General features: G+C 44.0%; 1 protein-coding gene across 4 annotated transcripts in view; it reads left to right on the forward strand.

The window, feature by feature from the left end:
* Nucleotides 1–17,159, forward strand: part of LOC137420812 (RNA-binding protein with multiple splicing 2) — a 212,795-nt gene that overhangs the window by 189,615 nt on the left and 6,021 nt on the right. For 2 of the 4 annotated variants that reach the window (XR_010983201.2, XR_010983200.2), the window contains exons 7-8: nucleotides 14,200–14,268; nucleotides 16,297–16,417. Coding sequence is in view for 2 of the 4 variants with exons in the window: in XM_078772269.1 (XP_078628395.1) it covers nucleotides 14,200–14,262 (63 nt within the window). In the remaining 2 variants the exon portion in view is untranslated. The remainder of the gene's footprint in view (nucleotides 1–14,199; nucleotides 14,269–16,296; nucleotides 16,418–17,159) is intronic. The other 2 variants (XM_078772269.1, XM_068106212.2) reach the window with 1 other exon arrangement.

The following is a 17,159-nucleotide window of genomic DNA, read 5'->3' on the forward strand; positions in this document are numbered from 1 at the left end:
TAGCTAGGGTGATTGGTCAATGAAGTCCCAAATGCCTACTTACTAACCCGACCGTAAAGCAGGGAAATAACTCTCGCTCGAACCGCGGATAAGATGAAATATTGCCGAGCAGTTAGCAATCCGCGATCCGAGCCTTTAACAAATGACTAAACCTGATCCTGAGCAGTTTCCAAATCGTGCCACAGGTACTCAATTGAAAGAAAGGACGGAGGCAATCGGATAAGAGGAAACCAGAGTGTAGGAAGAACAAATAAGGGTTTACTTATTATGTACAAAAACCCAAAGAGGAAACGAAATGAAGATACAGGAGGAAGAAGAAACAAAAGGGCACAGGGCAATCTTTTCTATACGGTCTTAACTTATAACCCCAGGACAAACAGACACACTCACACGGAATTGTAGTGGTAGGGGAGGAAGGTCCAGGCAGATGGTCCAGGCGATGGGATCCAGCTCCGGTCCACTCAAGTCCAGGCTCCGGTTCCGCGGGCGAACCCCGGCAGGCAGCTTCGCGCGTATCATCGGACGCGAGTGGACCTTACGTATCTCGGGGGGACTGGGAGGCTACTGTTACGGATCCCGGATTTAGGTGAATTACTATTCATGTCATTGCTTATTAATGTTTATTCTATTAAAGGTTGTTGTGGTTAAATGGTTAGAGAGGCTCCGGATAACAGGAGACCGGAAACGGGATAGTGAACCGGAAGAGGAAAAGACACGAGGTCCTGGAGAAGCGGCTATCTTCTTCATCCTCGCCCAGCTCCGACGCGAGCGGTGTCGATATTGATTAGCGTTGGGAACGCTGAGTTTGAAAAGCCCGTCTGGCGAGAGGAGTTACCTGTGCGGGGTGATTGCCTGTTACGTGTCAGGTTGCCGTGGCTTCCTGGAAAGAACCAAGCGTCCGGCACTGTTCGCCTCGACGCCTCCGAGGGCGTGTACGGGTCGCACCTTGGGCCTCGCGCGCTTTGCGAGCCGCGTTTTGCTTTGCCCGCTTTGCTTTGCAAGGAGGTGTGCGCTGCAGCAGCTGTTCTCGGTACGCGACGTGCACGTTTGGAGCACGTCAGCCAGGGGTCCGTTCAACCGCCCGTGTGCAGAGAAGTCGACCTTCACCTTGGTCTGGAGGGGCCCAGAGACATTGTGAAGGACAGTGACTATTGAGGGGTCGTGAGTGGGGAAAGGGGGGAAATATATGAGATGGCCATCTTAGTAATATTGTGATTGATTGTTGATTGTTGTTGATGGATTGAGAATATATTATTAATTAATCCGGATCCTTGGTGTGGGGTTGCTTATTGACCTGAATTGTTTGTGTCTTTCATATTGATTGCATTACGAAAGCGTATAGATCATATATCTTTCTGGCGGGGTCCTCCCACGGTCCGGGGGTCACCAAGACCAGGTAGTTACTGGGAGGACCACGTAACACTACGCACGGGATAAACGTATAGCGTGCTAACGCTCTCTCTCTCTCTCTCTCTATTAATGTTCGTCTCAACAAGGCAGTTCATATCAAAAGGCACCCTCACGCAGTTCTTCTTGCACGCAGTCCTTCAAGTCCTTGCAAAAGGAGGCCGCCGAATGAAGTCCCCGCATGAAGTCCGTTACAATCGATGGTCCCCTGCGCAGTCCGTAAAAGGGCTTCGCGCTTGCGCTTTTATAACGCGCTTTTAGATCAATGCGCACACTTCGAAACCACGCCCGCCAGCGAGCTCACCTCAGCCCTGGTTGGTTAGCGAGGGCTTACCGGCTCCGCCCTTGACGGCTCGTTGACAGGGCCACGCCTCGTTCTTGTGTCCCGCCCCCTTTTTCCTTGGCCCGAGACCGCATGTTCAATGGCGTTTGTTTGAGCAAACTTCAGCTCAACGCAGCGAACGCTGCTGGCAAGCGGAGGCGCATAATAGAATTGGGAGAGAGAGAGGTTGGAAAGGAAGCGAATGGGGCCTATCTTATTTGATTAATGCAACGCAGATTCAACTATTGGGAACACGGCCTTATCTGACACATAATAAGGAAATAACTAAAGTTCCTATGGTGGCCTACGTGTTGCATATGGACTAACTATGGGTGCGACCTTTAACCTTTTAAATGATGGAATATTATTTACAAGTATTTACAAAGTGAGAGGTTCTCAAAACCGCAACAATATTTTAAAATAAAGTTGTGCCTGAAAGCATTCAAGTGATATGTTTGGTGTAATCTGGACATTTTTTGTAAACTTCTTGGCAATAATATGGTGCACTATCTTCCACCAAACTATGTCGTAACAAGAAGACACAACTATGTAGTTTAATGTCACAAGACAGAAGACACAATTCTTCTGAGGAGGTTTTGCGTTATTCCAACATACTGGCATGAAACTTTTGCAAGGACATGCAGGCCAAAGTGGTCTTAGCTGTACATTGTAAACCTTCATTGTTGCACTTCACATCAATGCGAAGGCACTTTGTATTGCAATAATGGAGTTGTTCTTCTCAAGGACCCTTGTGAGTTTCATCCCATTTTCAGGGCTGTCCCCATGTGAAGAGTTGCATTTGAAAGCAAGTGGAGCAAAAAGACAGCAGTATTTGCAGACATGTTGCATTCATATTTGATGAATCCAGTGCTTTAAAAACTTATTGTGGGAAGTGTAGTGATGCCGTGAGACCAAGACTGCCAAGGTGATACATTTTTCACATATCTTACTGCCTGGAAGTGCTCATGTTTTGATGCACACATGACTCAAGCACTCAGGAATAATGCATTGTTATACATTTTGACATTTTCTTATGCCATACTTGCCACTTTGTCGTTAATTTTTGTCTCACCTGGAACGAAGTTCAGGGGAGCTTATGCGATTGCGCGTCGTCGGTCCGTCCTTCTGTCAGTCCGTCAGTCCATCCGTCAGTCCGTAAACACTTGAAACTTCTTCTCTGAAACCGCCGATGGGATTGCGACAAACTTTGGCACAAACGATATTTGTTGTGTTGTGACTAAAGTTTGTTCACGGCATTTAAAAAATCGGCGTTTAAAGGGGGTTTACCGGGGTCAAAGTGGATCCAGGTTTGACCCCCCAAAATAGATATTTGCTTTCTTTTCAGAAACTACACACACTATTTTGATGAAACTTGACCACAACCTTCATCACCCGTGATGTACCAAAGTTTGTTTACGGCACGAAGAAAATCGAAGTTTAAGGGGGTTTATGGGGGGTCAAAATGGGTCTAGGTTTAACCCCCAAAATAGATATTTGCTTTCTTCTCTGAAACTACACACAATATTTCGATGAAACTTGACCACAACCTTCATCACCTGTGATGTACCAAAGTTTGCTTGATGTACCAAAAGAAAAATCGGGCCCTGAGGGAGTGTATGGGGGGGGGGGGGGGGGGTTGTTCCCCAAAATAGGTATTTGCTTTTTTTCTCAGAATATACACACGCAATTCTGATGAAACTTCACCACAACCTTCATCACGCGTGATGTGCCAATGTTTGTTCAAGGCATTAGAAAAATTGGGGTCTGAGGTGGTGTACAGGATGGTAGGGGGGGGGGGGTAGGGGTTGCCCCCAAAAATAGGTATTTTTTGTTTGTTTAAAGTCTTATGATTATGTTAGTATCATTCTACACGCTGCCCTGTCTTCTAGAAACCATTCAAATTGGTTTAAAATACCGTTATTTAGTCAGTGTAGTATACTGTTTATTCTACCAGGTGAGTGCCAGGGGTTTTGGATTTGAACCCCGGTTTACAGGGGTCAGAGTCAGGTCTACACTGCGGTCACAGTCAGGTCAGAGTCGCCCAGATAGCTCAGATGGCAGAGCACTGGTAAGTTTTTCCAGAGGACCTTGGTTCGATTCCTGGTCTCGGCATGTAATTTTCCCACATATATAAATTTAAATATTTCATGTTTTCCGGCTGAAGTATTCTAACTATCTCATGATTGGGTTTTAATTAGTCTTATCGAAGCACAACACTTTTTACTTTGCAAGATTGGCAGTATGGTAGACCCATTAAGTTCCTCGAGAGCACAGTGTGTATGTATGGTACGATACCTAAACAGAGCTAGAGTGACGAGAGATGCACAGGAATGGAGGGAGTCGAGGAAGAACCAGTTTTTTAATGGTGTGTACCTGGAAATGGTCGCAATTACCAAGTCCCAGTGATGACAGAAAAAATTTACCCAAAAAATGTCTGAAGATAACAAATGGTGTCGGAGTCACGGCAGTCTCTGTGTAGCACATGGTCGTGTGCGGATGTTGATCGTTTTAGTGACAACGTGGGGCAAGAAGGAGCAAACTTTAGCATACCTCAGTTTCCAAAATTGCATCTCCTTTGGTGAAGACATTTGTGCTCACAAGAATTGGCAAAATACATGGCCCCACCACAGGTGGTGGAGTGGTGATTGGGTGTAAGGACACAACCAATTTTTATCTTTGGAGATTCTCTCTCCTCCTCTCTCTCCCTCTTTCACTCTTTCTCTCTCTCCCTTCCTCTCCTTCCCTTCCCCTCTCTTTCTGTCTCTCCCCCTCTCTTTCTGCCCCTCCCCCTCTCTTTCTGTCCCTCCCCTTCTCTCTTCCTCTCTCACCCTCCTCCTCTCTCTCTCACCCTCCCCCTCTCTCTCCCACCCACTCCTCTCTCTTCCACCCTCACCTCTCTCTCCTTCCCTCCCCTTCTCTCTTCCTCTCTCTCACCCTCCCCCTCTCTCTCTCTCTCCCTCCCTTGACCTCTGTCTCCCTCCTCCTCTCTCTCTCACCCGCCCCCTTTTCCTCTCTCTCCTCTCTTACCTCCCTCCCTTTCTCTCTTTCTCTCTCTCCCTTCCTCTCCCTCCCTCCCCCTCTCTTTCTGTCCCCCCTCTCTTTCTGTCCCTCTCCCTCTCTTTCTGTCCCTCCCCTTCTCTCTTCCTCTCTCTCTCACCCTCCCCCTCTCTCTCTCACCCTCCCCCTCTCTCTCCCACCCACTCCTCTCTCTTGCTCCCTTGCCTCTCTCTCCTTCCCTCCCCTTCTCTCTTCCTCTCTCTCACCCTCCCCCTCTCTCTCCCACCCACTCCTCTCTCTTGCTCCCTCGCCTCTCTCTCCTTCCCTCCCCTTCTCTCTTCCTCTCTCTCACCCTCCCCCTCTCTCTCTCTCTTTCTCTCCCTCCCTTCACCTCTCTCTCCCTCTCTCCCCTCTCTCTCACCCTTTCTCTCTCTCCCTCCCTCTCCCTCCCTTCCCCCACTATCTCCATCCCTCCTCCTCTCTCTCCTTCTCTCTTCCTCTCTCTCACTCTCTCCCCTTCTCTCTTCCTTTCTCTCATGCTCCCTCTCTCTCCCCTTCTCTCTTCCTCTCTCTCCTCCCTCCTCTCTTACTCTCTCTCCCTCTCTCCCCTTCTCTCTTCCTCTCACCCTCCCCTTCTCTCTTCCTCTCTCACCCTCCCCCTCTCTCCCCTTCTCTCTTCCTCTCTCTCACCCTCCCCCTCTCTCCCCTTATCTCTTCCTCTCTCCCCCCTTCTCTGTTCCTCTCTCACCCTCCCCCTCTCTCCCCTTCTCTCTTCCTCTCTCTCACCCTCCCCCTCTCTCCCCTTATCTCTTCCTCTCTCTCACCCTCTCCCTCTCTCCCCTTATCTCTTCCTCTCTCCCCCCTTCTCTCTTCCTCTCTCTCACCCTCCCCCTCTCTCCCCTTATCTCTTCCTCTCTCCCCCCTTCTCTCTTCCTCTCTCTCACCCTCCCCCTTTTCTCTCCCCTCCCCCTCTCTCTCACCCTCCCCCTCTCTCTCACCCTCTCTAGCCCCTATCTCACCCTTTCTCTCTCTCTCCCTCCCACTCCTTCGCTCTCCCTCCAACACACTCTCTCTCCTCCACCCCCCCCCCCCCCTTCTGTCCCTTCACTCTCCCTTTCTTTCTCTCTATCCCAGTTTTAAACTCGGTCTCCCCACAACACATTTGCCTTCCCCTTCTCCAACATGGAAGCATTTTTGATATTTCTTTGCATGTATGATACAATTTTTTTTCTTCCATTTTTGGGGAAGTATATGAATATAGGGGATAGTGTTGTTGATCTGAAAAAATAAGTAGATTCTCAGAATCTGACCAGAGTTGGACATTGTCTCCTTTGATTTTGCATAGAGCATTTGCAAATTGTTTTCAGAATGAGATACAATTGTCAAAGGTTTTTCTTTTTCTTTTTCAGTATGTCGGTATGTATTATTACCAAGAAAATAGTAGGGTGGAACAGAGGCTGTGGGAAGAGAGTTGTACGGTAAACATAAATAGTGACACCAAAGGATGAGAGCAGGTGTTTCAAAGTACAGGAGGGATTATTTGGGGAGTGAGATCTCGCCCCCTACAGTTAATAATAACAACATGGGCGGCAGTGTTCAAGTGAGCATTTTAATGATTCATTCTTGGATGTGTTTGTGCATTAATATACCATCAGCAAGATGAAAATAAGATTTAAATGGAAGAATATTTTGGGTATTTTGAGAAAATGCTTCATTTTCAGAAGCATGTCTTTACTGGGGTCTTCTTGGTTTGACCAATCAAAGCAAAGTGACCCAGATGGCAGAAATCTTAAATAAACAGACGTGCAGTATGTGCAATCTATATATATATATATATGTACTAGCTTGGCTCGGCTCGCTGCGCTCGCCTCACCACGCGTCGATACTGAGGAACGGGCTTATTTTAGCTGAGGATAATGACTGTACCTGAGTTGCTGTGTTGTAATGATTTACACCAATCATAATACAAACAATTATTTTGCACAAATGTATTTGTTGTGTTTGTGATATTACATTTTTACAGGCAATTTAGGTTGAAGATTTAGGTTGAATTTTTTTTTTTCAAGAAAGAACCCCTCAGCACATACATAGGGGAGGGTTAGGTGCAGACTGGAAATTTGGGACGATTACACCTCACCACCATATAATTTAAAACACCTCACCACCACGTAATTCAAAATACCTCACCACCAAGTAATTCAAAACACCTCACCACCAAGTAATTTAAAACACCTCACCACCAAGTAATTCAAAACACCTCACCACCAAGTAATTTAAAAACACCTCACAGCCATAAAACACGAAATAAAAACACCTCACAGCCACAAAATTTAAAACACCTCACCACCACGTCATTTAAAAATACCTCACCACCAAGTAATTCAAAACACCTCACCACCACATAATTCAAAACACATCACCAACTAATTCAAAACACCTCACCACCAAGTAATTTAAAAACACCTCACAGCCATAAAACACGAAATAAAAACACCTCACAGCCACAAAATTTAAAACACCTCACCACCACGTCATTTAAAAATACCTCACCACCAAGTAATTCAAAACACCTCACCACCACATAATTCAAAACACATCACCAACTAATTCAAAACACCTCACCACCACATAATTAAAAACACCTCACCACCACGTACTTATAAATACCTCACCACCACGTAATTCAAAACACCTCACCACCACGTGATTCAAAACCACCACAACGTTATTAAAAACACTTCACAACTACGGAAACAAAAGCTTGAGGGAGTCGTTAAGTGACAACACAGACACTGCCCAGATGTGTAGATATATAGATAAATGACTGTACCCGAGTTGCCGTTTTGTCATGGTTTAAACCAATCATAATTCAAACAATTATTTTGCACAAATGTATTTGTAATATACGTGATATCACATTTTATAAACAATTGAAGTTGAAAAAATTAATTTCCCGAAAACATTCCAAAAAAAAAGAAAAGAAGATATTGGAAACTTTTTCAAAAAAAAATACCCTTAAGACCTACCGACGGGAGAGATATGTGCATACCAGAAGTTTGGTAGGAGTTCCCAAAAGTTTGAGAAAGTAGTTCAGTGACAACACAGGACAGGACAGATGCTGCACAGATATATATATATATATATATATATATATATATATATATATATATATATATATATATATATATATATATATATATATATATATATATATACATACATACATACATACAGGATGTTTCAAAAAGATGGACCCGATTTGAAATCGCTATATCTCTGCAACCACGAACCGCCCATAAATGAACCTCTTACCACTTGAAAGGGCGGGGCATAGAGTTTCAAATGACCACCGCTAGATGGCTCTCCCAGCGCACCAACAGCCTCTAGCCTCAGTCATTCGCAAGATGGCGACCCCGCAACACAAGGCGTTTTGCGTTCTCCATTTCAGCAAGACTGAATCCGTAATTGTGGTGCAGCGTGCGTTTCAACGGCGTTTTGGCATTGATCCGCCAATGCCAAAGAGCATTCGTCGTTGGTACCGACAATTTGAGGAAACAGGCTGTTTATGTAAGGGGAAGAGCCCAGGGCGACCATGCACTTCAGAGGAAAACGTGAGAAGAATTCAAGAGAGTTTTCTGCGTAGCCCGCGTAAGTCCACTCGTCGTGCCAGCCGAGAACTTGCGATCCCTCATACGACTGTCTGGCGTGTGTTAAGGCGACGTTTAATCCTGAGGCCATACCGGTTGCAACTGGTACAGGCTCTTCGTACAGGTGACAAAGGAAAGCGTGTGGAATTTAGTGATGCGATGTTACAGAACATGGAAGACGACAGCTTCTTACCGCGTTTGATTTTTAGTGATGAAGCAACGTTTCATCTTAGCGGTAAAGTTAACCGTCACAATGTGCACATATGGGGACTAGAGAATCCACACGAAACTGTAGAGCATGAGCGTGATTCCCCGAAAGTGAACGTGTTTTGTGCCGTTTCTCAAATAAAGGTTTATGGCCCTTCCTTTTTCGAGGGAAAAACAGTTACGTGGCAAACCTATCTCGAAATGCTGCAGAACTGGCTCTTTCCACAACTTAATGAAGATTCCGATGACTTCATTTTTCAGCAAGACGGAGCACCGCCACATTGGCACCTGCAGGTTCGACGTTTTCTAAATGACACACTGCCTCAACGTTGGATAGGTCGCACGGGACCCCAAGACTTGGCGCTACACTCTTGGCCCCCAAGATCCCCAGACATTATACCCTGCGACTTTTTCTTGTGGGGATACGTCAAAAACCGTGTTTTTGTGCCACCATTAGCGACTAATCTGGATGACCTCAAAAACAGAATCACGGCAGCGGTGACTTCAGTAAAAGAAGACACTCTGAGAGACGTTTGGGACGAATTCAACTATCGTCTCGATGTTGTCCTTGCAGCAGGTGGAGGGCACACAGAGCATTTATAAAATGGTTAGTAAAACTTGATAACTCATTAAACCGTTTGTAACTTTTTGTGTAATTGTAACATGTTGCCATCGTGAAATATACTGCTTTGAAATTGGGTCCGTCTTTTTGAAACACCCTGTATATATATACATATATATACACACGGTATGTCATAAATTTTCTTCCTTTATGCCTCTTCTCTTCCACTCACCACCAACAAATGCCAACTCGTTAGAGAGTACAACCATATTTGAGGAAGGACATTGTTGCCATAGCAGGGTTCCGTACAGAAATACTAGTTTGATTCCAGTGTTAGATAGGCTCAGCTTTGAGGAGTGGCTAAGGGAGACTTTTTAACGTTAACAAGGGGGTGATTACGAGGGGATCTCATAGACCGTTTAAGGAAATAAACTTATTGATTGAAAAGATGCAGGAATTTTTTTTTTTTTTCAGGATGGACAGCAACAGATCTAGGGGACATTGCTTGAGAATGAAAAAGAGAGTGAGTGAGTGTGTGAGGACAGAAGTGAGTAATACAGTGGATATTTCACAAAAAGCATCATTAATGTATGGAATAGTTCTGCTGGTATGGTGGTTCCATCATTGACTGGAGATCAGTAGATCGGTTTCAATAGAATTGCATCGGTAACTTGTAGAAAAAGGAATAGTAGTCTGGGGATAGTGGGCAGAAATGGGTGTGATCTGTGGTGTGTGTGCAGGTCCTGCTACATGCTGATGGGGCATGATGTTCTTATCATGTGTCTTGTTAAGTGTGAATGCGTCAGATGTATATTGATTCAAACCCCACCCGATTGCCCTCCCAGTATTGTGAATGGTCATAATTTCATTTCATATGCAGTATGTGGCTGATGATTTGCATTATTACTGATTGGAAAAGACGGCCTTACCCCAGTTGTTGGAGTAGTGATTGGGTGTAATGGGGGAGGGAGAGGGAGCGTGGTTGTGCCACTGATGCAATGTCCTCTGTAGGTTAGGGCAGAATTTCTAATTCGTTCATGGTGCCAGCGACAGCTTGCCTACTCAGCACAAAGGACACCGTGCGATCTTTAACGTCCACCCAACTAATGCTATCAAATGGGACGTCCCAGTTTAACGTCCATGCAGAGGACAGCACTCACATTGATGCCCTGGCAGTGAAACACCAAGATGACTGTGTACACTCCGGTTGAGGTTCTAACCCAGGCTGGAAAGCTTAGAGTTGAGTATGCATACCTCTACGGCCTAGGCTACCCTGCCAGCCTTTGTGAAGGGTTGTCATGTCTGTTACGCATGCACATCCTGTCCCTCCTCTCATTCTCACTCTCTCCCCTGTAACTCTTCCTTCAACCCATCTCTTCAACTCCCCCTCGCCCACTTCCACCACCACCAATATATGCCACCCAGGTTGGGTTGCAGTACTTTGTTTCAAGAGCGCTGAATGGGGACATAAACTAAGCGTGGGGATGAGGTGTGTGTGGAAGGGAGGGGAAACATCTGCCATATTTGCATGTGTAATACGTACATGGCCCCATTGTCATCCCTGGTTCACAGGGTTTTGAAAGATTTACTGGAGCACTTCATCTTGAGTCGTATATGTGTTGATGTTTTTCGATTCGACAATACACCTGGTCCTGTGATTTACTCACTTGTTTTTCTTCGTCGCAGTAACTCCTAATACCAGCTCTGCTGCAAATAAATACCTGGAAGAATGGCACTACTGCCAGTCAGCTACAAGCATGATTGCACACTGTGCAGTCCGTCTCAGTAAATAAAGCCTTCCAGCAAGTGCTAAGTGCTGACACAATGTCTATGACTCACTAATGCAGAACCTGGTATTCTTTTATAAGTTGCATGGCAAATGCACTACCACAGGTGGTGTTGCAGAGAGTTTCAGGAGAGACGTCAAGCCAAAAAAACTTGGTCGTCTCTCGAGGCCGACAAATGAGTGACGTACAAAATGTAGTGAGAATGAGATTCTCACAATAGATCAAGATGGCAAAGGTTTATTGTTTGAATTGCCTCAATAATTAAAGTAAATATACGTAGTTAGAAGAAATACTCTTTCTTACTAATCATCGAATATACTTTTATATCGATTATACTATAAGCTAACAGCCAACTGTAATAATGTGTACATAAAATATCTTGGTGTACCAATATTATACACCATTGTACAGTCAATCTTTATGATTACACTGTGGTTAAAAAAAACATGGCTTCATTATAATGCAATGAAGTATGGTGCAAGTTAAATTAATGTACTGTGAATATAAAGAAAGTGTATTTTAACTGAATGTGATACAGATCCTAAATGTGTGAAGAAAAAAACCCAATTGAATCGCTCCAGTTTGCATTTAAGCTTGGGTCTCTTGACCTAGGCCTGGTGTTGGCTTAGCGGTTAGGGTGCCGGCTTGGGATCCTAAGATCCTGGGTTCAATCCTGGTCGATCACTGAATTTACACCAGGAGGGTTGACTCAGCCTATCATCCTTCCGAGGTCGGCAAATTGAGTACCAGTTCACTGGTAATTCCCTGTGTGTCGCAAGAGGCGACTAACAGGGTTGGCGGCAGGAAGGGCATCCGGCCATAAAACATTGCTTCAAAAAGGGGACCACGGTGCCCGAGAAAGGCCAACCCCTGCTCTGCGGGGGAAAATGGCCTCTAAAGGTGGTTCTTGGGTCTCGTGACTCCATTCTCTTGGGTCTCGTGACCCTCAGTGAGCAGACTGAGGCTGCACCGGCCAACTTTTATTACCTCCGCTACCACTGCCGCATCTGAAAAAAATGCAATTCTGTATCTCGGTTTCAGAAAACTCATGGAAACATGAACCAAAAGCAATCACTGAAAATAGGGAAGTAATGCTCACGTACGACACGATGATCCCATCGAGCGTGAACATAGAAAACAAAGCATTGCAGCAGGATATAATGTAGCACTTAATTACTAAAAAGAAAACTAGACATTGCTAATTGAGATGTCAATTCCCATTAACTTTGGCCTCAACACAGAAATCAAGAAAATGACCAAATACCAGGATCTCAAAAATGAAGTCAAAAGATCCTGGAAGCGAAATTGTACCAGTCATTATTGGAGCATTGGAAATTATAAAGAAGAATCTTACAGACATCTTAAAAACCATCCCTGGGAATATTACTTCAAATGAACTGCAGTGGGAAGCCCTTTGTGGCGATCTTTGGGCAGGGTGCCGGCGATAGCTCGCCTACTCTTCTCAAAGGACACCGTGGGATCTTTAACGTCCACCAACTAATACTGGCAGACAGGATGCCCAGTTTAACGTCCATACGAGGGACAGCACATACTGTGCATTGATGAATCATCCTGCCTGCGAAACACCGGGATGGCAGTGTATAGCTGGGTCGGTATTCAAACCCAGGCTAGACATGTCAAAGTGCCATCACATTTCTGTCAACTTGCCAAACTCCAAGCACATGACATCTGATTGACTTACTGTATACAAGGTCTGACAGCATGATGTACAACAATGAGCAACAATTACATGGCTTGTGCTTTTGCCATCCCTTCCTGTTCGCCTCCAATTTCTTTTCTCCAGAGCTCCCGAGGAAGTTTAACTTTTGTTGCGAAACATTTCATCATATTGTGTTTGCGATACATTTGTAACAGCGATTTTTTAATATCAAGTTTTTAAAGTCTCCGTGTAAATGCCACTTCTGCTTTCAAAGCAATCCATCCTCTGTGCACAAGGCGTTCTTTGAGATATCCTCACAATACAACTGCTTTATTTTACAGTTAATGCCACCAACCTCCAACAAATCGAAAGTATTTGTAGTTGTTAAGTTTAAGTTGTAGGTTTGTCTAATAACTGGGTGAGAACTATCCCTGTGACTTTACACACTATAAACCTTCGGGCTCTTCCATGATTTTATCATTTCATTCACATTATTTGCATAACAAGTATCTGTTGGCCTGTTTGATGTTCCCATCTGACTCTGTATCTTATAATGTCTGGGTCCCAGGTTGCAATAATAATGGTTATTTATATTTATGAAATATATTTAAGAAATAAAATACCTTAAATGGTAATTGATCCACCGCAAATAAAAGAGAAGTTGACGTTTCAGGCCTGACCCTTCGTTGGAGCAAAAGTGAAAGGAAATGCAGCGGCTCTTTTGCTCCAATGAAAGGTCAGGACCGAAACGTCAACTTCTTTTATTCGCGGTGGTCAATAACCTTTTAAGGTATTTTATTTCTTATTTGTTATAATTATTATTTGATGTGGATTATGAATTATAATGGGGCCATCTACATATTACATACCCAAGGAAATAGGGGATGGAGCAGAGGCTGTTGAGGAAAAATTCCAATTGAGGCATTGGGAAGGAGAGGGGGATGAAGATAAGAGGAATGAAAGAATTGGAGGAAATGTGAGAAGTGGGAGATGTAAGGAGGGAAGGATTCTGCCAGTATTTTCTCACATATGTAGAGTCTGCTTTTTAAGGCTATTTTTGAGATTGTGAGTCGTTGATGTAAAGCAAGCATCTACATTTGGAACCTTGGAAACTTTTGAAACCTTGGAAACCTCGGTCTGCAAGAAAAGTTGATCCCTACACTGTAAGCCGCTCAAACTTTACTACTTTAATGGTACGTAGGCTTCCGGTGGGCATTATATTTTTATACAATGCTTTTGCAATGCCCATTGGAAGCCTACGTCCCATTAAAGTTGTGAGGTTTGAGCGGCTTACGATGTAGGGATCAACATTTCTCTGTCAAAGTTCCCAACGTTCCCAATTGAGTTGGCCCACTTTAAGTACTGCACTTCCAACTGGTCTCGACAAAGTGTTTTATTCAAAGTAATGTCCTCATCTTTTTGTTTTCGTCGTGTTTTGTTGATTGAACTTGTTTGCTTCGTACGATTTCCCAAAACCCTAATTTAAGAGTAAACTCGAAGTTTGAGCAAATGCATGTGTTGCTCCACATTTCCGCCAGATGTGTTGCAGCTCGAGGTACGTGATGTTGAACCATGTTTGATGAGCTTTGTGGTCATTGCTGTGTTTGCAGGTACGCTGGATGTCTCCTGCCGAGACGTCGGCACAGGGCTGGAAGGGCCGTCAGTTCTGTTAGGAATGGGTAAGGCCTGCCACCAGCTGTGATGCTTCCCTCCACTACTACAGACTCTCTGTTTACACACCCTGTCTCTGATAATGGTTTGCCATTTCCCAGCTGCATTGCTGTTCAGGAATGCAGCCCAACATGCTGTTCTTGCTGACAAAGCTCTGGGCTTAGTAAAGAGAAGCCTTGAAGAAGCTGGACCAGTCAAAGACAGACTTTTGTGATGCACAAGGAAAGAAAGATTGATTTTTGGTGATACGTAGTTTACATTTGCAATGGCGGCTGTCCCACTTTGCGACTGGACAAACACTGGACAAACTTAGACTTTCTAAGTTTTAAACCCTGTCATCTGTCAGCACCCAATGTGTGCACAGTTGCAGTTTTCTATTTTGATTTTCCCTTAGTTTTTCTTTATAAATGTACAAAATTTGTACCAAATGAACAGAATTATGGGGAAATCAGCATGTTAGGCAAAGAGAGAGGGGGAAGTTAGCAGTAAAGGTTTCACAAGAGGATAATTATGGTCAGATGACCTTTCCACTCTTACCCTGAGGCCTTCGGACAGCTTCCACGGGCCAAATCCACAACATGGTGCTCATTGCGGATCCTTGCATAGCAGTATTAACTGTGGTGCAGCTTCCTGTATTGGAAATCAAAGTTTTCAAAACCTCTGATTCGACTGCAGCATCATCAAACTTCATTATATCAGGCCTGCACCGAGGTCTGTCATAATGGTGCAGCTATGAAGTCATGAATGGTGCAAATGAGTTGTTACACTGGAATCTACACAATGCGTATGTAAAGAAATAAGGAGGGGAAGCTACTAGTTAGTATAATTGGAAAGAGAAATTTGATGAAAGGAAGTTAGAGGGCAAAGAGAGAAAAATGGATGAGTGGAGTTGGCCAAGAGAGAAAACAGGAAGATTATTTGATGAAAAGTAGAAGGTAGAGGGAAGCAGGGAGGTTGCATTGGTAGTTTTGAGTGGAAGGAATGGGAGTGGGAATGCGATAGGAAAAATATCCACTTATTTCTGGTTATATGACATGCAGATAGCCTCTTTCTAGAATCCAGAGTGTAAATCGTCTCTAAATCATAACTGCCTCGTCAGACCGAGAGTGTCTTCAACTTTGTCACCCAGACTCAGTGGTGTAATAGTTAGGCCGTCTGCTGTGAGTCTGGGAGGTCTGCAGTTCGACCCCGACCGAGTCATACCAAAGACTTTTAAAATGGAATGTGCTGCTTCCTTGCTTGATGCTCACCATTTTATTTTATAAAGGTAGAGCACAGACAAACAACCATACACTACTCACAATAAGTTAGGGATATTGTGGGAGTGAGTTTATTTATTTTATAGGGGTTAGGGTTATGGTATTGAAATCAAGAATGCTGTGTTTTTTCACACTCATTAATAACCTTAGAATTAGGACCAACAACTTTTTTCAACATAATTAATACACAAAATCAACCACACCGAAGCACCTGCCAATATCCCTAACTTATTGTGAGTAGTGTAGGTTGGCTACCATTGCACAGGCTTTATTGATCTAATGGCTTCCTCCTGTGTTGAAGTTATTTTACGACTTACTTATTGATATTTTATGTATTTTACTACTAAGTTATTTTACTAACCAGATATTTAGCTACTTACTTATTTGTTTAAATGAACAGTATGACTCACAACCAAATATAAGAGTAACATTGTATACTAACTTTGTCAGTTTCTAACTGGGGTTCGATTAAAATTGTTAGTGCTTTGATGACGTAATATTTTGTGAGTTATTTTTTAATGAAACGTCAGATCTGGATAGTGTGGTGTCAGTGATTAGAGATGGTGGAGTGATCTAGTAGAATCTAGGAATTCTGAAACAGCTTGTTGAAGTGAACCCTGATTCTGTGAAATTCGTCTTGCTCGCTCTTGGGAATTGCCGTCTACCCATCCAACAAATTTGCGAGTCTAGCCACAACTTTACGGACATACTTGCAATGACAGAATGCTCTGCGGGACTCAATTTGATTTGAAATTTGCTTGAACTCCAACCCCGCAGCTCATCAGATATGCAACGCTGGCTGCAGCATTTCTCCGGGCACTCTCCTCCCCACCGACGAGGCACACATTGATACGCGAACGCTGCCAGAAGTATCGCATCTGACAGGTTCAGTGCACAGGTATACACAGCCAAACGGAGCCTGGTGCAGCTGGGATGTCTAAGTAGCATGTTGAGAATGTGAAAGATTGTTATTATTTTGAAGGATTCTGCTAATAAAACCACTTGTATATGTAGTTTCAGTGTTTCCTGTGCAGACACATTTCCAATGTCATTTTGAGCGATATTGTAACCAACATTGGGTCAGTATAATTCCTTCTAATTCGCAGCTCAAAAGATAAATTTATTTCCCCAAAAGCTCTTTACCAATTCGGAGTTGGACAGCATAAGATTTTAGATCCACAGTCTTCTAAGAATTAGTATTGCAGCTTCTAAAGAGTAGTGTTGTATTTTTATGAAACAGCCTGCAAAAATCATTACAAAATCGATATATTCAATGAATATATTGGTGCAACATGACAAACTGAATCAGGAAAGCAAAGGGAATCAGCACACATGGTATAGAAGAACCACCTTTAGAGGCCATTTTTCCCCGCAGAGCAGGTGTTCGCCTTTTTCGGGCACCGTGGTCCCCTTTTTGAAGCAATGTTTTATGGCCGGATGTCCTTCCAGCTGCCAATCCTGTTAGTCACCTCTTGCGACACACAGGGAATTTTACCAGTGAACTGGTACTCAATTTGCCGACCTCGGAAGGATGACAGGCTGAGTCAACCCCCCTGGTGTTAATTCAGCGATCAACTGGGATTCAAACCCAGGATCCTAGGATCCCAAGCCGCACCCTAACCGCTAAGCCAACACCAGGC

This window comes from Myxine glutinosa, chromosome 2, assembly GCF_964187855.1.
Source record: "Myxine glutinosa chromosome 2, kmMyxGlut1.1, whole genome shotgun sequence".
Lineage (NCBI taxonomy): Eukaryota > Metazoa > Chordata > Myxini > Myxiniformes > Myxinidae > Myxine > Myxine glutinosa.